We start from the raw sequence: 21,926 nt of genomic DNA, 5'->3' as shown, positions 1-21,926 counted from the left end.
CATCGCCGCAATAGACTCACAACAGAAGCCGCAAGGACTTGCCGCAAAAAAATAAATCTACTTAACGCTTATATTTACAAATAAAATTGAAAACTAAATAAAATAATGATTAAAAGTTTAAAAGACGATGATCCCTAAGCTTTGATTTAAAAGAGTACAGAGATTTAGCGTTTTTGTGGAGCTAAAACTAAAACTACCAAAACCGTTTGTTACTGAAACGACCTGTCCTGTCTGTCTTTTCATTTATCTTTTTAAGCCTTTTTGTCATATTTAAGGATATCATTAGTCAATTGCTGGATTTTTTATCTTTCACATTTTAATAACTAGGCGCTTACCATCATCCACTTAGAAAACATTACAGAGCTATAACTGCAAATTAAATGAGTCACGACAGAGGCTGCAACGATTTGCAGCAAAAGAAATAGTCAAATGTTCGTCACGTGATCACCGCAAAAGACTCACGACAGACGCCACAAGGACTTGCAGCAAAAGCAATAGTCAAATGTTCGTGGGGCGATCACCGCAAAAGACTCATGACAGAAGCCGCAAGGACTTGCAGGAAAAGCAATAGTCAATTGTTCGTCAGGCGATCACCGCAAAAGACTAACGACAGAAGCCGCAAGCAATCTCCAACTATTTGTCAGGCGTTAAAGAGGTTGAAAAAAAAACACACAAAGAGCACTAGCCAGCTAAGTGTTCACCAATAGTCCTTTGAGCCAAGAGTCACGTGTAAGGTCCGTCTGCGTTATCGCAGACATCGACCAAGCCATATAAACCTGTGAAATGGAACATCTTTATAAAGTGAGATGTAATTTATATGTGTACTGGATTTGTCCTGTTCCAACTTGGAATAAACTCGGATATCTCACTCATTCTCAAAGGGCAAAGCCCGAAACATTTGGATTTGATTTTGAATTTGGCAATTTAAATAACATTTATGCCCAGTTATTTTAAGACATAAAAGAAAATAGGCACAATAAATTTTCCAATACGTCAATACAATTGGGTTAGGTAAAATGATGCATATACATTTGAATTCCCTTTCATTAGAAGATGGGATTATCTTATCTAGAGATAATCGATTTTGACAGAATCACTTCGTAAAATAAACTTCGGTTCCATGCTGTTTTGGAATGTTAAAAGCCGATAGTAGCTGATAGTGTCTTCTAGTTCTGAGGTTTCTATTATACAAATCTCCGCCCCTTGACAAGGACTCGGCATAATGTAAGCAATCCACAGAGCAAAGGAGTCTGTTGCTGGCTTAAGCGTCGACTATTTTTCGAACATTTTCAAAGTTTGCCGTAGTGCCCCAACTTTTTCCGAACATTAACCTATTTCCTAAGAGACTTCCAATTTTATTTTGTATCTTTTATAATATATTTGGCAGCTCGCAGTTTTCAGAGCGATCTCCGATTACTCCTAAACTATTTCTGCAGAAGAATTTCGCGTTTAGAAATTACTTATCATCTACTCAGTTGCCCAGAGACTGGGTCGAGTGGATCATTGAGGACGGTCATGTTTTAGCTTGCTCCGATCCATCAAGGCCAAAATGTAATACTTTCCTTTAAGTCAAGTAATGCCAGGGAAAAAACGAGGGAAAAGGAAAACTAAAAGCAGTAGTTTGAGTGGTGATTCTCCGCCTGCACACGCGACCAAGAAACAAAACACTGGTGAAGACATGACTACAGACACCGCCGCCGCCATTACGTCCGTTACCGACTTAAATGAAGCAATGCACGAGGCTAGTGTCTTGGCCGAATCAGAGCAACCATCGCTTCAAGAACTGTGGAAACTGCTCTCGCGCATTGAAAAGAATACTACCACTCTCTTAGCTGAAAATGCGAGTCTAAAAGCCAGCTTAGAATTTACTCAAGCGCAGTACACAGCTCTCAAAACGAAACACAAGAAGCTCGAAGCTAGAGTTCTCACCTTAGAACAACAGGATGCCACGACATCGAAAAAAGTGGCAGAGCTGGAAGCAAAATGTGATGACATTGAGCAATATTCAAGAAAATTTAATTTGGAAATCCATGGTATTCCTGAGCAGGAGGACGAAGATATTCTTAACACCGTTCTCGACCTAGCCGAAGTTTTAAAGGTAGAACTACAAGAAGAAGACATCGATATCTGTCATCGCCTTTACAAGGGTGCAGACAAAGCCAGACCTATCATCGTAAAATTCTCCAACTATACCAGCAAATACGAAATGTACAGCGCTCGTCTTGGTCTACGCAACCTAGATTTGGCTCCCAAATTTGGCGCCGAGAAAATCTTTATCAATGAAAACCTGACGAAACGGAGGGCAGCACTGTATTCCAAGGTCCGTAAAAAGATTAAAAATCTGCCACAGGGGAAAACCAACGCGAAATCAACGGCGACGGGTCGCCGAATCTGTATTAACTCCGAGGATGACTTAATCAAAATTCACACAGCTCATTAGCCAGCTCTTCGCCTAAATAAACCTTTTTCCTCGTGATTTACATGGACTTCAGCTCAAGTACATTATTCTTTACTATTTAAAAACTAACAAACTTATAAGCTATTATGCATTTTTTCTGCCTTGATAATCGGCGATGTGGATTGTTTGCTTGTTTTTTCCCAGAAGAATTGATAGGTAAGTTGTTGTTTTTCATGTTGCGTCCGATTGTTGTAAGTCATTTGTCTATTTTAGTTTCTTTTCAGTTTTTGTTTAGTTACCGGGGCATGCATTACTTTAACAACCAATTTTATAATTCATTCTTAAACATCAATGGCACGTAAACTAAAAATTCTTTCACTAAATGTGCGAGGTTTACGTAATCAGAACAAAAGGAGAGCAATCTTTTGTTATTTAAAACAACAAAAAGCTACGATCTTTTGTTTACAAGAGACTTTTTCACAACCTGATGATGAGAAAGTATGGTCTGCGGAATGGGGCGGCAAAATTTTTTTTGTCATGGAACTGCACACTCTCATGGCGTCTGTATTTTATTGAACCCGAATTCAACTTTTAACTTCGATGTTGTTCAAACGGATTTTCAAGGAAGAATTATGATTTCAAGACTTTAAGTCTTGGAGGAAACGTTTTTCATCGTGAATATTTACGCACCCACTGATTATCGAGATCAAAATGAATTCCTTAAAAATTTAAGTGAATCTCTCGTGAGAAAAACGGACACCTCCCGGCTAATTATTGCTGGTGATTGGAACTGTACACTTAATAAGGCAGACAAAAGTGGGGGTTTACCCTGGAAAAATACGAATTACAGAGACGCTGTTGTCAATCTTATGGACGAATTAAACCTTCTCGACATATATCGAAAAATGCATCCAAAGATAAAGTCTTTCACTTATGAATCCAAAACTAATAACTTGAAATCGAGAATAGACTTTATCCTTGTCTCTCGCCCAATCTCCGTGGATGCTCAAAAGGCTGAGATTCGAACTTCAGTAGCTCCAGACCATAAAGCTACCTTCTTGAGTGTTATCATTAGAGACGAGTTTAAGAGAGGTCCTGGAACGTGGAAATTTAATAATTCCCTTCTTAAAAATGATGAATTTAAGGAACGGATTGCATTCTTTTATCCACAAATACATGTAAAATATTCAGACGTCACCGATAAGCAACTATTGTGGGAATTGATTAAAATGGAAATACGTATGAAAACAATGAATTTTTCTAAACAAAAGAAATCTGAACTCAGAAAAAGAGAAATAACACTTCAAAATGAGCTACAAGAACTTGATTATAAAATTTGTAATACTGATTTCGAAGTCTTAGACGGGAAAGTTTTAACGAAATATGAAACTGCAAAAGAAGAATTAAAAAATATATATGAACAGAGAGGGAAAGAGGCTATGTTTAGATTAAAGGCGCAATGGCTTGAACAGGGGGAAAAACCGACTAAATATTTTTTAACCTGGAGAAGACGAATTATAAAAAGCTCATACGCTAAGTAAAATTAGAAAATGGCGAGGTGACATCAAATTCAAAACAGGTCGAAAAAGAACTGGAGAGTTTCTATAGCAACATGTATGCATCGAGAATGAGCCATAACAGAGAGCCACAAGGTACCGGAAGACAGAGTTTTGAGTTGTTTGTTGAAGATATTGAAATTCCACAACTTAACGCAGAGTAACAAGATTTGCTGGAGCACGATTTTACCTACGAGGAGTTAAAAGAGGTTGTAATTTCTTTCTCGGACAATAAAACACCAGGTGAAGATGGGTTTACTAAAGAATTTTATGTGGCCTTTTATGATCTTATCTGGAGAGATCTGCTGAACTCTTTCAATGCAGCTTTTGAAAGTGGGTCCCTTTCCATTTCCCAAAGGAGGGGAATAATAACCTTAATATCCAAAACTGACGAAGCCCTTTCTGAACTTTCTAATTGGCGTCCCATATCTCTTCTCAATTTAGATTATAAAATTCTGTCAAAAGCTCTCGCAAAGAGAATAGAGAAGTGTTTACCAAAACTAAGTAACTCTGATCAAACCGGTTTTGTCAAGGGAAGGTATATAGGTCAAAACATAAGCCTTTTAAGCGATTTAATGGAGCATTTAGATGCGAAAAGGACCGCTGGTCTGCTCCTCTTTATAGACTTTGAAAAAGCTTTTGATAGCCTTGAATGGGATTTTGTTGCTAAAACTTTGAAAGTGTTTAATTTTGGCCCAAATGTTATCAGATGGATCTCAATCCTTTACAATGGTGTACAAAGTGCAATCATAAACGGAGGCTTTTTAACGAATTATTTCAATATATCAAGAGGGGTCCGCCAAGGCTGCCCTTTGAGTCCGTTTCTCTTTATCCTTGCTGTTGAACTGCTAGCTTTAAAAATACGCCAAGACTCAAACTGCAAAGGTATCTCTCTTCCAGACGAACAGGAAGTTAAGATTTCACAGTTTGCCGACGATACTACTTTAATTACAAAAAATCCTACATCTCTTAAACCATACTTAAATATTTTGGATTGTTTTGGAACTATTTCAGGACTGAAATTAAACAAGAAAAAAACGAAAGCAATGTGGATAGGCTCTATGAAAGACAGCAACCAGAAGATACTTGATTTTAAAGCCACAAAAGAACCTATTAAAATTCTTGGAGTCCACTTATCCTATAACACAAACAAATGTATCGAAGAAAACTTTTATTCAAAGGTGAATAAAATGAAAATGAAATTAAATTTATGGCTCTCAAGAGTATGCTTGTCAAACAGGATCAAAATGTCGAGGAGTGATATTTATTTATCGAGTTGCCATATTTATGTCCACATTGCATTATATATATCCAAAGTGCAATATGTATGTCCAAAACTAATATATATATCCAAAAATCCGGCGACCTGTTCTCGTTGTATATATTACAATCAAATGATTTTACACATTTGGATACAGTTTCGATATACATATTTCTCGGGCTTTTCTCGATATATATATTTCATGCGTTCTATTTCGGTCAGTATTGCATGTAAGTCTACATGACCTGTCCCGCATCCCGCAAAACATGACCTCGAGGCCGACTTGTGAGCGAGGGCGGCGTTGCAAGACAAGACAGCATGGCGGCTCCACTCATGGCGGCTGAAGAGAATAGAATTCAGCGCCTTGTGCGTGAAATCGTTAATGGTGAACCAAGTACAAATGCTGCACAAATCTTTGAAAGCATCAGAGAGGGAGAGGCGCCAGGTAATATTGGTCGGGGTTTTGGAAGTGTGAATGAGGAGTTGCGAGCAAGGTTTTCAATTCCAAGAAGTTTTCCCGTCAATCGGGACCGTGAATGTGCTCTCCCTCCGCTTCTCGCTTCTAACGTAGAAAGGCAAGCTCCACTGCCTCCACAGCATCAAATTGCATAGAGTTTCAATCCTGCATTCAATTATGGTGAAACTAGGAACCGAAGAAGAAATCGTCGCCAAGGAACTCTACCTTACAGGCGAACATCATCATCCACGGTGACCAGTGCCAGTTCTTCTTCTGCAGAGTACAACAGGGATGTCATACTGCTTCCTTCGCCTACCTGGATGAAAGTGCCGAAGGGAATCGATAAATCACAATTACAAAGGCTTGGATGCTACGTTGATGCTGTTCGTTTTTCAAAAGTTATGTCAGAAGATGAGGTAAAGAGTAAAATTGCAGAGGTGTTTCGGCAGCAACTTGTGGATATCAGTGGAAATCCAGTGAGGTGAGAGAACTGTGCGATTCTTCGTACAATTAATTATTTGCTTTTTTAATTGACATAACCGTGACAACCATTTTCAGGCGAAGTAAAAAATGTATAGATGAGAGGGGTGGGTTGGTGGTGGAAGGTTGGGTGGGCTCAACAAAGTTAATATTTAACACCCGGACGTACGGGGGGGGGGGGGAGGGGGGGGAGATCGTGTGGCCATGGAGGCCGTGTGGCCGTGTGGTCATGGAGGCCGTGTCTAAAACGTAAACGTCATAATTACATGTCAACAGAGACATTGCCATGTCAACGTCATAATTACAAGGAGGTCTGGCCAAAAATCGTCATTTTTAACCATTTTTTTAATTTCTTTTTCCAGTTTTTTGAAAGGAAATAGGATGACTTGTTTATTTTTACACTCCATAAGCATTCTGGCTTGATATTTGCCGTCAATTTCCCTTATTTTCTGACTTTCTAAGAAAATGGGGGGTTCCATCCACCCCCCCCCCCCCCTTGTACAATGATGAGGGTATGAATGTACATAGAGTATAATTACTAGTAACTAGGACTACTGTGGCAGTTGGGAGAAAGTGTCCAATCACAACATCATAATTTTGATTTATTTCAGTGTTACTTTTAGTGTCTTACCCTTTCTTAAAATACAATAAAATTGGGGATATTTTTTAGGAATTATTAATGACTTTGAGAAGTTAAGATGCATAAAGCACGACATTCTGCTTGAATCAAAATAAAATGCTGTAAATATTTTTATTTGGCTTTTTTTGTAGTTTCGCCTTTGTCAAATCTTGTGGGAGTGACATTGTTGCTGTAAAGATGGAAAGCTCTCAACACATGACAGGTGATATCCTGAAACATGTTGCAGGACAAGGCGCTATTTATGTAATGGCGTCTCAGGAACTATCATTGTGGAATCAGGTTTGTTAGATTAAATAGGCCCTTGGAGTCGGGGTCAAATGACCAAACTTTTGCTAAACGAAATTTATTTTATGGGCTATAACTTAATGAATGCCAGAATTGGAAAGACTAGCATGTCGAAAATAGCAATATGGCCAAGTTTGAGGCTTCTGGCATTAAAAAGTGAGGTTATAGGACAGGAAATTTAAGGGATTTCTATGGACAATGTTACTGCAGGGCAAGGTCTTGCTCTCCAACAACTTTTTTCCATACAAATCTTTTTAGTTTTTCCAAAAATAAAGGTATAGCCCATAATGTTATGAAGGTACTGGTAGGGCACATGACCGCCTAGCTGCATAGGGCCTATTAAAATTAAACAGGGCATTTAAGAAAGGGCCTGTTCACATAAAGGCTCTTTATAATCTGAATATTTCCCTACAATGATCCTCTTACAAAATTATATTAATATCATACGATTTTGTTACCAGAGTATGGTGTTTAGAGATGGTACGAGTCATAAATTCTATCTGCCCAACAACATATAAAAGTATTTTTGATAACATGGGAGAAAACCCCCCCAGAAACCCGTCACCAGACCCCACAGAACCCTTCACCAAGAGTTTCCTTCACCAAAAATTCAGACCTCCCAGCCACCTTCAAACAAATGTGGTCTACAAGATTCCTTGTAATGACTGTAATTGGAGTTACATTGGAGAAACCGGCAGATGTCTACAGACGCGAAGAAAAGAACACATCAGAAACGTCAAACATTGTAACAAAGGATCGAACATTGCAAACCATGCATGGATGAATGACCATCAAATTGATTTCAAAAATGCAAGAGTCATTGACAAAGGAGACTATCGCGTGCGAAAAACTCTTGAGTCATGGCACACTGCCATGACAACTGAAGCGGACAACAATGCTAGGTCATTACCTCCACAATATTCTATTCTTTTAAAATAGTTCTCTTTTATTATCATATTCTCACTATTTTTCTTGTTACCTTTTTACGCATTTTTATTCTGTAATTTTTTCACACATTTTTACCCTATATATTTATTCATTCGCGCCATTTTTATCATTCGTTAAAGGCTGCAGTTTGGCAGCCGAAAGCTTATATTTTTAAATTTTTAACCAGAGAACGTTTCTAAAACATTTTACTTAATGGGAGAAAATGTTAAAAAAACAAGCCACCGTCAATCAATAAAATATGCATTTTTCCTTTCTTCCTTTCCAGCCAAGCTTGCAAGAAAACACAAGTCCGTTAACTGGTCAGCAATGCAGCTTCTTGTTTTCCAGAACATCCCCCACAGTTGATAGCACCTCAGAAGTAAACGGTGTGGTAACAAACAGGGAAAGTAACGAATGCCAGCCAAGCGTGCAGGAAAACACAAGTACAGTAAGCAGCTTCTCATCCCCAACAGGAGAGTGCAGTTCTGAGGTAGACAGTATTGTAACAAGCCTGCACCAGATCTTTTCCTCCAAGTCCAGGGAAGAACTGACAGCAATCGCAAGGTCCTCGTCAACTCTTGAAGAGGCTACAAATAAATTGTTGGATAGCATGCATGCAGAAAATGCCTTCCAGCAAATAGGTATGTAGATTAACTGTACACGAGTACAATATATATGCATGACTGCAATGCTTAATTCTTCACTGTAACTACAGCTTAACAAACAATCACTTTCAAGAGCAATGTGGGACTCCCTTGCACAGCAGCCATGCATGTGCACCTGACCTTTTTACTGCTTTTCATATCTAGGCATCTTGTTGCCATAACTGTTTTTCAATGTAAGTAAAAAGATCATGAGTGACCATGAGTAAGAATTCATTTCAAAATACTTTGCTGACAACAACTGCAAAAAGACAAACCATTTTGAAGACAAATATATATTAACATTTCCTTCAGCTCCAAACATGTTTGGCCCCAAGCAGGATGGGGTGGTGGTGGTGGCAAAGGGGAAGTGGAAGGGGATTTTGTAAGCTTCCTACCATCAATACCCCTTTAATCCCAGTTCCCACCTTTTTAGGTTACTTTGCCTCTTTGGCTCTTTTTTGGGTTGCAAAATATTATGTAATATTAAAAAAAATGTTTGTTCATCTGTTTCCTACTACTTTAGAACCATGTTCTTTCAATTTTACCTTTACCTGCCTCCTGGGCCATCGATCCCCTTTCTTTCTGGATTCAGTTCCTATTCCTACACAGGTAGCCCAAGCTCACAAGTGAGAATCGTTAGTTGTTGGAAACTTTGATGAATTCTTACTTATGTTTGCTCACGGTCAATCATGGTCACATTTTACTAGTCAATATCACTGTTGTTGTATCTGTATAGTTTGTATTTGATTCACAAGTTGAAAAACATAATTTTCCCAGTTACTGCAAATTAATTTGATTTTTACAAATGTGCTGATATTCCTGAAACAATTGCAAAGATCTGGAACATTATGAAGTAGGTGAATGAAATTTAACAATAATTGGGTTTTGAATTTACAGAAACAGGAGAAGCCAGTTTCAATGATGGAGATGATTTGCCACTTCACACCGTAGTTGTTGCTAATAGGAACCCCTTTGCTGCAATGAACATGTTCCGAAACCAGATACTGAAACGTCATCTTCCCAGGCAGACCATGCATGTAGACCGACAATCGAGGCTGGTGGTGAAGGAGTTCTTTAAAATGATGAAAAGAGGAGAGGTTGATGTAAGGAGAGAATTGGATGTAGAGTTTCTGAATGAAGAAGGTATAGATGCAAGTGGGCTAACCAAGGAATACCTGAACCTGTTAATGACTGGTATGGCAAATGGGACAGGAGGTCTCATTTTGTTTGAAGGTGGGCAATGAAATGTAGATGGAATAAATTTAATCTAGAGTTAACATGAATTTAGAGAGCCCCTTAAACAGTATGTCTGACAAAGTTTCAGAAATAATTAGCAATAACAGCTTGCACACTCGTCTACAGAACTACATTGAAGTAAACTACCAACACCCTTCTGTACATTATTTAGGTGCAAGGTAGTATCTCCTCTCTTGTTTCCATGGAAACAGAATCTCATTGAGAAGGCTTGGCTTCCATGCAATTAATGGTAGTTCTCCTAATGTAGTGCCAGTAGGAAAAAAAGACAATAATTATATATTGTTCACTAAAAATTTAAGATTTCAAGTGCTTTTTATATTCCTTGCCTGAAGTATTTGTGAACTTATAAATATCATTTTTGAGTCTAATGCTTGCGTGTGCTTTGCGCATGCGCATTAGACTCTGTTATATGAAAAAAGCTGTTAGCAATCCCAAGGGAATGGTTCGGGATCGATAATCGTTTGCTGTTATGTAGAAAACAATGATCAGCTGCAAGAACGGACTCCGTACGGACACGCACGATTAGTTTCAATTAAAAACAGCCAATCAGCGACACGTGTTTCCACGCATAATTAAAAGTTCTTTCTCAAGTCACGATTATTCAACACTTGAACAGGACGAAATAATCTTCGTTTTCAGTTCAGTTAAGCACTTGTGTTTTCGTCTTGCTTAAAAAGCAAGACGTCTTTGAGAAAAAATATTTCGACGGCGACTCGCGTTTATTTACACAATGCGACCAAATATTTATTTTGTTTTAAAAACTAGAAAACTTTACCTCGGTTTTTGTATTTAAGTCATTCGAATTTTGACCACTTTTTTCTTTACAGTGCAAACAAAAACCTTCAAAAATAAAAGATGTACATGGATAAATGTAAATCAAGTTACGCGACTAAATCAAAATGCGTTTGTTTGGCCGCTTTGCAGTATTACACTGTCCCGGCCTTTGCCGGGACAGTGTAATACATTGATATGGAAGTGATGATTCGCGAAATTTGTACATCATGATAAACAGTCTTCGCTCCTGTGTATGGTAGCTCTATAATAATTGCCTAGTTTCCAGCGTTCAAAAGGTCATCATTATATTGACGTGAGCATTTACACCCGTTTTTAGGAAAATCTGTCACTAAGTGCTTACAGTACAATGGAGTAACAGTCACTATTTCAAGTGCTTTTATTGCAAAATCTGTTTCAAGAGTCATCATCAAAATGGTGAAAAATCTGAAAGAAAACGATGTGAAGTTCTTCAACCCTTGTTGTAATGAACATGCTTTTTGTAAATCGTCACGCAATCTTGTCCAAATGTTTAATCGTTTCTGCTTTTACGGACAATACGGAAGAAGTGAAGAAGTAACATCAACTCCTGTTCATACTTTAAATTTTGTGAAGCATATAACATTTATGACTGTTTCGTTTTCATCCATAATCATCCACGATGCCCCTAGCTTGCTATAAGCATTTTAAATTAAACTCCCGAACACAAACCTCTAACCAATTTTAACCGGCTTACGAAAACCGCGCAATCTGTATCACTATGCCATACGGCATTAGACTCATGTCACCCTTGGTGACCTATTTTTTTTAATTGTCATAAGGTGCACCAGACCACTTGCTACCAATCCACAAAGAAGAGTATCTGCAAAGTGGGTATTTTGTCTACGTTGGAAAAACAATTGCTTTATCAGTTGTACATGGAGGGGTTGGTTTTCTGGGAATGTCCAGAGCTTTGGTGCAATACTTGATCACTGGAGAAATGATGGCTGCATTGCCTGAACTGACATTAATGGATGTTCCAGACTTGACTGTTCAGATGTGTTTAAAAGAGGTATGGCTTACAGAATGACCTAAGCTGATCAGAGTTTCCCTATGATGCCAACAATCAACCCACTATTCCCATTTACATGTTTTAATTGAGATAAGATAATGACCGAGTTAGAGGTTGAGTTGAGTTTGAGTTGAGTTTGAGTTGAGTTTGAGTTAAGATTGAGTTAAGATTGAGTTAAGATTGAGTTACCGTTTTCCATTTGTATTTGCTAAAAAAGTGTTTAATTTAAGATGCGAATCACTTTTTACGACCAAATAAGCAAGAAAACTGATACTTTTGTATTTTAGAGAATTATGTTATCCTCATTTCGTGTCCTAACCCACCACACCCCCCCCCCCCCACCCACCCAGTCCCCTTCTAACTTTTTTTGTTCATTATTCAGTGAAAGCGCATTGAACGAACTGCTGGTACACTGGGCCGGTGAAAGAAAAGAAAAAATGCGAAACATTTTCCAAAAACAATCCAATACATTTTTGTTTATTTCCGTGTTGTTAAAATAAAAAAAAAATAAACTAAAATACAATGTCTAAATTGAATCCAACAATATTAAATGTTACGCAACATGGTGGTTGATACTAAATTTTAACGTAAATAAAACAATCAGCTCTACTTCGATCTTGTGTTGTCCACTATACCGTTCATTATTCTCTAATGTATGATCAAACTATCTCCTCGTTAATTAAATTCTGATATTCTTCAGGTGTAACATTGACATTTTCTGGAAGCATGACAGTCATTGGAGGCACAATCAAATTGCTTTGTTTTGGTTGTGTGTTAATACATTCTTTTCTTGCACAAAATCGAAAAGTACGTTCCACCGCAAAGCTCCTTCCATCAGCTGTTTCATTTGAAGGTACATACAGGCCCTCTACTTAAATGCAAATATCTCCCGCTGAAAACTGATTCTGACAGCCTGGTTTTGCACACCTCGGTTTGGGACCAGGTTGGGTATTACATCGCTGTACTTGCCAAACTTGCTTCTTTTTTGCTTCTTTGTGCTTGTTGAAAATGGCTGCATTTGTAGGTTTAGTCCCTGTTGGAGATTTTAAGTCCAGTCCCTTGAACAACGCATCAACTTCACTTTTTGTTAGTGCCTTCTGATGAAGACGATAGTCGCCCTCTTTAACTTGAAAGAAATTCAGCAATACAAAAATAACATGCTTACAGATATTTGCACTATTTGCGTAGGGACAATCGCAGGTTGGATGCTCAGAAATCGTTACATTGTAGGTGTTTAGTCCAGATCTAATCGTAAATTCCCTTTCATTTCTTCCAAGTTCATTGGAGTCAGCAACTACTAATTTTTCTTTTTTGGCAAGTTCAAGTGAGCGCTGAAATGCCTTGCTGGCAGTTGTTCTGAAACGGTCGTCACGTTTATCCTCCTTCGCACCATCTTTGTCTGCGGTTTGCTGTGAATCATCCTCAGAAGACGAAGACTCTAGGTGAGTTCCATCGATGAAAACACTTACTTGACGTTTTCGTTTGCGTGTCGCTCTATGGGAGCAGTTCGCATCAACAGTAGAAGCTCTAGAAGACTCTGCAGCTACATATAAGGTATTGTCGACAACGCCAGCGGAAATTTCTTCTGCGAAGGCTTTCGCTCTTGCCATTTGCTGAAAATAGTTAGCTTTAAGTCTGTCGCTTTGGCTTCGATGTTGGCCTCCTTTATAATTTCCATAACCATAAGATTCTAGTTTTTTTGACAGCATAATTGCTTCTGCCACGTCCTCCTCAGCGGCCATTGCAAGGGTTAACCTGTAGGATCCTTTCTTGGCCCACTGAGAGTGACCAACCTCTGCTAAATTGTCGTTTGGTGCAAGTGGTGCGCCACATTTGAATGCCTTAAATATGTGGGTCCTTCTCTTATGCCACCATTTGAACCAGCTAACGACCTGACCTCGTTTTCCAGGTTTTTCCTGTGAAAATGCTGTGAGTTCTTTCCTGGCTTGATCATATTGATAAGGTGTTGGCGCCTCAAAAATACTCCTGGCGAGAGTTTTAAACCTGTGCTTTGCCTTATCACTCCAGTCTGTGTGTACCTGCCTATTGCAGCACTGGAATTCACAGGATACACATTGTTCTAAAGCTTCCTTGCCAAACACATTTTCGATTGCATCCCAGTTTCTGCCAGCTTAATCGAACATCCATCCCGCTGGATTAAATAGGTAGTTCTCGTCCCCAGTAAAATCTCGTAAAACCTAGAAAACAACATTCAAACTGTTACAATTAAGACCCCGGTAATGGTACGACTTTAAGGCGTACGACATGTACGTTAGAAAAGGGAAGGACCCATGCATTAGTATCCTTGACATTGTTTCCTTTTCTCCTCCGTTTAACTTTTTAATTCAAATGACGATTTTGGTCGTGGGGTTGTACACTAAAAACTGTTAAGTGTTCCAACAAAGATGAGTAAAATTAAAGCGACAAAAATCTCAGTTTCAATGAAGGCTTCAAGTATTCGACCTCAACATGCCACGTTTGGGCAAATACCCATTTTAAACTGTTTCTTAACTGTCCAGTGTAATCCTAGTTCAGAATGCTTCAGTATTAAAAGATAAACTGATTCATAAGTGTTCTTATTCTTTTGGTATAAAGACTCACAAAGGATACTCATCCCTTTAAATAAACAATAGCCTTCATTTGGCGCCAAAATATGCAAGGATATTTGTCCGCAGACATTATCTGTTCCGAGAATTAAGTGAACAGTTTTCCGAGAGCGAAGCTCGAGGAAAGTTGTGAACTTCGAGGAACAGATTTGTCCAAGGACAATATCCTTGCATATTTTTGAAGCCAAATGGATGCTATTGTGTTTATTATCCTTCAAATATTTTTTCACAAGGCCGCATTTTGGGAGACCTTTTCTTAAAGGTTTAAACGTCAAAGTAATTCTGTCGGCGCTCAAAATATTGTTAGTCTGTTCAAAATGTTTAGTTCTATACATTTTAACAATTTACTTGGGATAAAAACTAAACGTGCGAATGTAAATTGCAAACTTCGAAAACTGGGAAATATCACTTGGGGAATATCATCTGTTATAACCCACCGATTAATTTCCGTGCGCGCTCATTGGACAAAACACATCACGTGGTACAAAATCTGACGACGGGTATCAGCCAATATACCCCGTCCGATTTGAAATCCGCAGTGCAAAACAAACGTAAAAGTCTAACGTTTTAATAAAATCACAGTGTTAAAAAAGAAATTCGTAACCTATCGACTTGCATTTATTTTAACTAAATTATGCCGTGATTATCGCACGCTGTAGGTTTTGCCTTTTTCTCGCAATGAAGCACGTTGAAGAAAATTAATGGGAAGGTTAATTATAAAGGTTAATTATAAAATAAATAAACCCCTTTCTGGCTTGCTGGTATGTCGGAGTATAATGCCCTTGGCGGATAGATTGTCCTTAAAATTTCACATTTGCCCGAGAAGCGAAATGTTTATTTTTCGGACAATCTACCCGCCACGGGCATTATCCTCCGACATACCAGCCGCCTGAAGGGGTTTATTTACTAAATAGTCACCAGTATTGACTGCATCACGTGACGTGTTTAGACAAATTGCGCGCGCAAAAATATTTGATGGATTATAATATGAAATATCCTAGTTTTCGAACTTTCAATTCAGGCCCCAGTCTCTACAAAGGATGGATAAGTATCCGGTAAAAAAACTGCATCGAAGCTACTGGGCGCTCATTGATTAAGTAAAAACATGATCACAGTTACCTCATTTACATTATTCCAAAACGACTGTATTACGAGACTAGACTCCGCCTCACACTCCATTGTAGCTAAGTTGACAAGCTCATTCAGTGTTGGATGCCACACCCAAAGGGTGAGTGTTTTGAAGCCCTGGCATCTGCTGTGTACTGCATCAAGAAAACAGAACTCTTTTGAGAGTGGATGCTCACTTTGATCTTTGTCCATTTGAACGCACATCTCGGCTTTTTCTTTGCTCATCTTAAAGACCAAGCTTCCAAGCCCATTATTGAAATGACGATTATTAATCTTCCAAATCAGGTACGGATCTTTTTCATCTGTTTTTTTCTTAATTTCTGCAACAGCATCAAAGTTGTGCCCGTGGGGATGCATGCTATTAACCACTTTGGCTTTAATATTTTTCACCTTGTTTTTGTCCAGCATAGCTTCGGCGACGTCCTCAACTTCCGACCACGTTTTGCCTTCTCTGATCATGGTTGTCAGTTTTGCAGTTGGAACGGCGGAGGGCTTAACCATTGAATGTGTTTTAAAAAATTGTTCAATATCGCTGGTTGCATATAACTTGGGCTTACGTTTAGCTGTGCAAGTATGAGTTCCAAGATGGTAAATGGTTGCAAAGGCAGAATCCTGTGGATACTCACTGACCTTTCTAGCGGGACAGGAAATGTACTCGCCTTTGCCATTGCAAGATCTGCAACGATATTTTCCTCCAGCTTTAACAAATTGAACGTTGTTTGCCTTTCCGAATTGCTTTTCGTAAGGACACCTGATGTTTTTGCAAAGGTAAGAGCCCTTACAAGATGGAACGTTACGCTTTCCACGAAAACCCTTCCGGCTTGAGGTGACCCAGGGTTTCCAACTGCGGCCATCTCGAACGTTATGCTCATCTCTGTCAAAACGAACTTGAAATACCCTAGTGCCGTCGATATCATAGGGTAACTCATTCACCGCTTCAACGTCAACTCCGTACCATAAAGACGGATCCAGCTCGACTTTCTTCCTATAATGATCAACAATAAGGATTGAAACAAATTTAGTAATTCTACATGTACTGAAATTTAGGTAAGAGTAAGTTATCTTCTAAGCTTGCTTGCTGTGACCATGCAGAGGATGTTTGTTATTTGTGGCGTTTCACTTATTTTAAATGACGAATGAAAGTACCACCACTCACCTTTTTTAAATGAAGTCTGCGTTGCCGGAATCATCATCGTCTGAGCTTTCTGTTGACCTTCGTTCCTTCTTCGGCCTAGGACATCAGAAGACAATTGTTTAAATGCACGTTACATATTCTACAGTTCTAGAGGTAGTTTATCGACATGGACGTTATTTCCCGTCATTGGCCACTTTTTAATTATTTGCACAGACCACTTATTACTATTAGCCTGCACTGCAGACAAACTCAACTGCCGGTATTTGAAACTGATATTACCTTGGAAGTACATCATGAGTTTTAGTCAGCCATAAATGAAGTTGCGTGGGAAAGGCTAAGGTCAATTCAGATCAGTTTGATTTTAAAAAAAAACGTTACCTATTTTGTGTCAATTTTTGTTTTATGTACTGTGTAAAAAGAAAATAGTAAGTCACGACATGATTCAGTCACCAAAATGATCTTGTAAATTCTAGAAGTATTCATGTTTTTGCATTTGCTTTTGCCTGCCCTCTCTCGTATCAAACTGCCTTCAAAAACACGAAATACTGTCTCAGACAACCTTAGCTTTCAATATGTTTTCGACGGTGGGGGGCGGGGAATACCCCTGGATCCCGCTACAAGCTCGTGCTCCAGTGCTTCAAGCCCAAAATACCTCTTTTCCGGGGAGTCGCACGTTAGATCAATGAAAACCTCTGGTATTGCTTTCCCATCTGTTCTATGAATGTTCTATGAAAAAAAAAAACGATAAGAGGCAAAAAATATGGCAAAGTTATTAGCATAATAATTCACCACTTAGATGCACGTGCTTGCTAACTAAATCGTGTTCGCTTCAAAATGCTAAAAGGAATCTACAAGTCAACGATCTGAACGGAGAAAAATGTAAACAGTGGCTCACCTTATTTGTAGAAACCACTTTTTCTTTCCCTTTACGTCACCTAATTTCTTTGTTTCCGAAAGAGAGGATCCTCCCTTGGTTTTCGGAAAGTCTTTGACCTAACGATTGAACATCAATACTGTGTCAGTATACCATATTAGAATTATTTATGATGTCTTCCTTAATTAATTTTGCCGAAATTTAGAGAGAGAAAAACCTCTACGCTATCCAGAATATATCTGTTGTGGCCAAGGACAGACCATACTAGAACCCAGACTTCTGCTCTTTTCCCCATGCCATGGTAGATTCTGTCTCGATACTAAAGATACTTACCTTTGACACGGATTAAATTATCATTTTTATAATTGGACTAGAAAATACAGAGAAAAACCTGGACATATAGAAGAGAATTCGAGGGTTTCCAATGGCCATTATAAAAAATAATGATTATAAGTAATGAGTTCTACATACTTCCCAGTGGTATTTGAGGTTCTCCAGGACAGCAATCCTCCTCCTCCCAAGATTCAAACATTTCAGGTGTTTTCTAGAAAGGAAAAAAAAAAAAACAGTATCAATTCACGGACTCAAGAGTGATTAAAATTCAGGGGTGGATCCGGGATTTTTGTTAGGAGGGGGTGCACAAATTTGAACTGAAGAAACTGGAAATTTCCCAAACGCCACCATTTCTATTTTTTAATAATAATTTGCCCCATATTCAGGGTGAAATATACTTCATGTTGCAAAACAAAAACTTGTCACTTGAAACTTGTCACTTGACTCCTGTGACCACTTTTCCAAACCATCACACTTGCATTTTGTCGCGCTTGTCAACCTATACCCTTTTCAGGATGGACAATTAGTTGCAAAAATCATGTATAACATCTTACCGTAAAAAGAAAAGAAATCCGTACGGATGAGAGCGTTCAACGTGAGAACCCCCCCCCCCCCCCCCCCTCATAACCTTTCCGATGGTCCGAACCTGGCCTTCTATTTTTTTTTTCCTGCGCTTCCCAGTGCAACTTTTGTCACGATCGAGCTCGCGAAGAAAATTGCACGAAAGCGCAATTGCAAGTGTAAACAGACGGCAATTCTATCGCCCTGATTTCGCAGAAGCTTTGAACATTACGAAATTGCCACTACTTTACACTTGCGATTTTCACTGCGAGCTCGAGCGCGACAACAGTTGCACTGGGAAGCGCGACAAAAATCGCCCGTGTAAACTAGCCTTACAGACTGAAAGCCGTCAACCTTCAAAGTTATTAACTTCTTTTATGACAAATCCTATGCACATGCCTATACAACCGCAAACAATTATAAATAAACGTTTTCGAAACGAAAGGTTTTTACCTTCACGCGTGGCTTGCTGATTTCTTTAAATCCAGGGGTTGTGGTTTCAAGGCTGTCATCATCAGATATCCGATTTTCGAAACGAAAGGTTTTTACCTTCACGCGTGGCTTGCTGATTTCTTTAAATCCAGGGGTTGTGGTTTCAAGGCTGTCATCATCAGATATTTCGTCACCCTAAATTTTTAAAGCAGATAAAACATAGGCTTCTCCTTTTTCTCGTATCAGAAAACCAACGATGCGGCAAACGGACAGTTACCTGTGCATCACTGGCAGATTTCTTTAAGGCAATTTGCATTGCTTCTTCTTCACTTTCGACTTGGAATTTAAACCAACAGCTGTTGGTAAGGCGCGCTGGTGAAGAACTAAAAAGAGACTCCCCTTTGACTACATCAGCGTAGGAGGCAACAGAGTCACAATCCGAATCGCTACTTATAGACTCCATGATCGACCGTAATGGACAAAACAAATGATAAGAATGATCTTCAACGCACTTAAAACACGTTGTTCTCCAAATATCCAGAATTCGAAAAGGCGAATTATTTCTCTGTCCATTGTGGAGTTACCATGGCATTCAGACGGATTCCGATCTGATCGTGCGATTGCCGTGGGAAAGAATTCGCATTAGCCCGAAGAAAGGCTAGACAGAGAAACTGCGGGATAATGGTGAAATCAGTTTTGTATCACAAAATTAAATTTTGTAGCCAGAACCCCTGAGCTAAGACTAATTTTTCTAATCGGGTCTCCATTTGCCTTTAAGAAAAATAGTTTAGTAGCTGGTGGATAGAGGGTTTCAAAAATTGAAATGTCGGTTTGAACATAGCTAGTCGACGCGCGAGACAAAAGAAAAAATATTATGTTAGCCTCTCCTATTTTCTTCCTCTCGCGTTTCTCGAATAGCCTGAATAAAACTATCTCTGAAAGAAAATTAATGATGGACTGCTTGTAGTCAACACCGCGATAAAAGGTAATGATTTGCAAGCAACAAAACACGAGAGCTGAATTGTTCTTAGCGTAAAACGCGAAATAATGTAAATTTGTCAGTAAGATGTTAAGTATTATTTCAGTAAATATAATGAGAACCTTCGATTTTGAACTTTCTATTGTAAAAAAAGGAAAAGACACTGGAAATACGGTAACTCAATCTTAACTCAATCTTAACTCAAACTCAACTCAACCTCTAACTCGGTAAATAGCCGATCCCGTTTTAATTGGGCTGCTGATTGTTTTAAACTAATTTGAGAACAATAGTTTTTCAGTTCAGTGAAATGGGTTTTCACAACCATACCTCATTTGTAATTATTAATTTTTTGGCCCAAATTTTGTGGACATTTAACCATTAAACTTAATTTTAATTTATGCACAATACAGCATTGGGTACGTGGTCCATTTAAATCCCTTTGTATTAATGTGAAAGAAACCAGACTGGGCCTTTGGAATACCTAGTTATTCATTTGAAAAAATGAATAACTAGGTATAAAATATAAAATGAAAAACTAGTTATTCATTTGAAAAAATTGACAGGCTAACTGTTTTGTTTCATTTTAATCCTTTAGCTAGAAAATGCTCCTGATGACAATAGCCTGCAGGACCTGCAAGTGAGGGATGACATCCAACTCTTACTGACTCAAGCGGGTTTTGTTAATGAGTTTTTAACAATGACCAGCAAAGCAAGAGCAGTACAATATGTATTGCTCCACCAGGTGTTTAAGGCCAGACGTGATGAGATTGATGCCATAAGGATGGGTATGGATTCCATAACCCTGACAGATTTTCTATTAACAAGCCAATCTTGTGTTCCTCTGGTCTTCCCTTTGTCAAAAGATGTGGCTTACACAGCAGAAGATGTTTTGAAATGCATCAGATTAGACACGGCAACCTTGTCTGTGAAGCATATTGAAGTAGCTGAATGGTTCAAACAGTATATCAAGGACCTTGAGTGTGGTAAGTGTTGTGTGAAATTCATCATTAATTATGGGGGTAGATTCTACATTTAATCAAAGCTGTGACAGTGATAAAATTTGGAGGTCACACCCTGAAAGTCGTCCGCCATCTACAATTTTCAATTATCCAAAACTCTTTTTAGCAAGCAATGTGATAAAATCTACCAAAAACATGCCCCTGAAAGTGTGGTTATCCACACTTTATTCTTGTATATTCTATTTGTATTCTAGTAACTGTGTTCTTGTGATTTACAGTACAAATAAACATTTGTTGTTGTTGCCCATGGTTACATCAAATTTCATTAATGATGAGTTGTCATACTAAATGCTTATTGTTGCCTTTAATATACTTGCACCTGTTATGAAAAGTTCACTGAGATGTAGAAAGTATACATGACTGAATCAATGTGCAGCCACTTGTCACTACCACACTACCTCTGGGAATAGGATAGGACGGGAGGGGAGAGTAAAAATCTTACATCCTCTACTGAGGTACATTCCTTTGAAATAAGAAGCAAAATAACTGGATGTCACAATTTGTCAGGGCTGCACTGTATGTTACTGAAAAAACTCATATTTTTGTTTCATTTCAGAGGAACAGCCCACTGTCAACTCAAACATGCATTTGTCAGCAGCCTCCCCAACCCTTAAACAACTGATCCAGTTTGTATTTGGCGATCCAGTAATTCCCAGCAATACGAGCATAAAGATTGGCTTTCGACCCAACCGGCGTTTACCTGATGCAGATGCATGTTTTGGTATGGTTCACTTGCCACTGGAACATGAAGAATACAGATCTTTTAAGGCATCGATGAATACATGCATAAATTGCCAGTACGTTGGCTATGGAAGAGGCTAAACCAGCGTTTGGCACAAATAATGTTGTGCACTTTGGTACTGATTTTCTACTAGTGTCAATACCATAAATGATTGCTGTGTTCAACTAACTTTCTTGCTCAGTTCAGTTATTACAGTTGTTTCGCCCTGGGCCGAGTTGTGCAATCATCCTTGCATTTACTTCGTTTTTTCAACAATCACATTGTTTAGTGCGGTAGACAGTTCAAACCCTTTGCTTAAAAGTGTACTTTGCTACTGATTTTCTACTAGTGTTAATACCATAAATGATTGCTGTGTTCAACTAACTTTCTTGCTCAGTTCAGTAATTGCAG

The 21,926-nt window shown here is 38.6% G+C and overlaps 1 protein-coding gene across 1 annotated transcript; it reads left to right on the top strand.

Moving 5' to 3' along the window:
* The first annotated feature begins 5,448 nt into the window (after window positions 1-5,448).
* On the top strand, window positions 5,449-21,896 carry LOC144652351 (uncharacterized). The gene is made up of 7 exons (XM_078512395.1): window positions 5,449-6,153; window positions 6,924-7,071; window positions 8,291-8,645; window positions 9,546-9,881; window positions 11,498-11,727; window positions 20,371-20,758; window positions 21,351-21,896. The coding sequence occupies exons 1-7, from the start codon at window positions 5,993-5,995 to the stop codon at window positions 21,614-21,616; spliced, it is 1,884 nt and encodes a 627-aa protein (XP_078368521.1). The 5' UTR covers window positions 5,449-5,992; the 3' UTR covers window positions 21,617-21,896.
* The last annotated feature ends 30 nt before the right edge of the window (window positions 21,897-21,926 follow it).

Source organism: Oculina patagonica, chromosome 4 (genome assembly GCF_052425735.1).
Source record: "Oculina patagonica isolate OP01 chromosome 4, crgOcupat, whole genome shotgun sequence".
NCBI classification, from domain to species: domain Eukaryota; kingdom Metazoa; phylum Cnidaria; class Anthozoa; order Scleractinia; family Oculinidae; genus Oculina; species Oculina patagonica.
The sequence above is the reverse complement of the archived record's forward strand: the minus strand, read 5'-3'. Positions and strand labels throughout refer to the sequence as shown.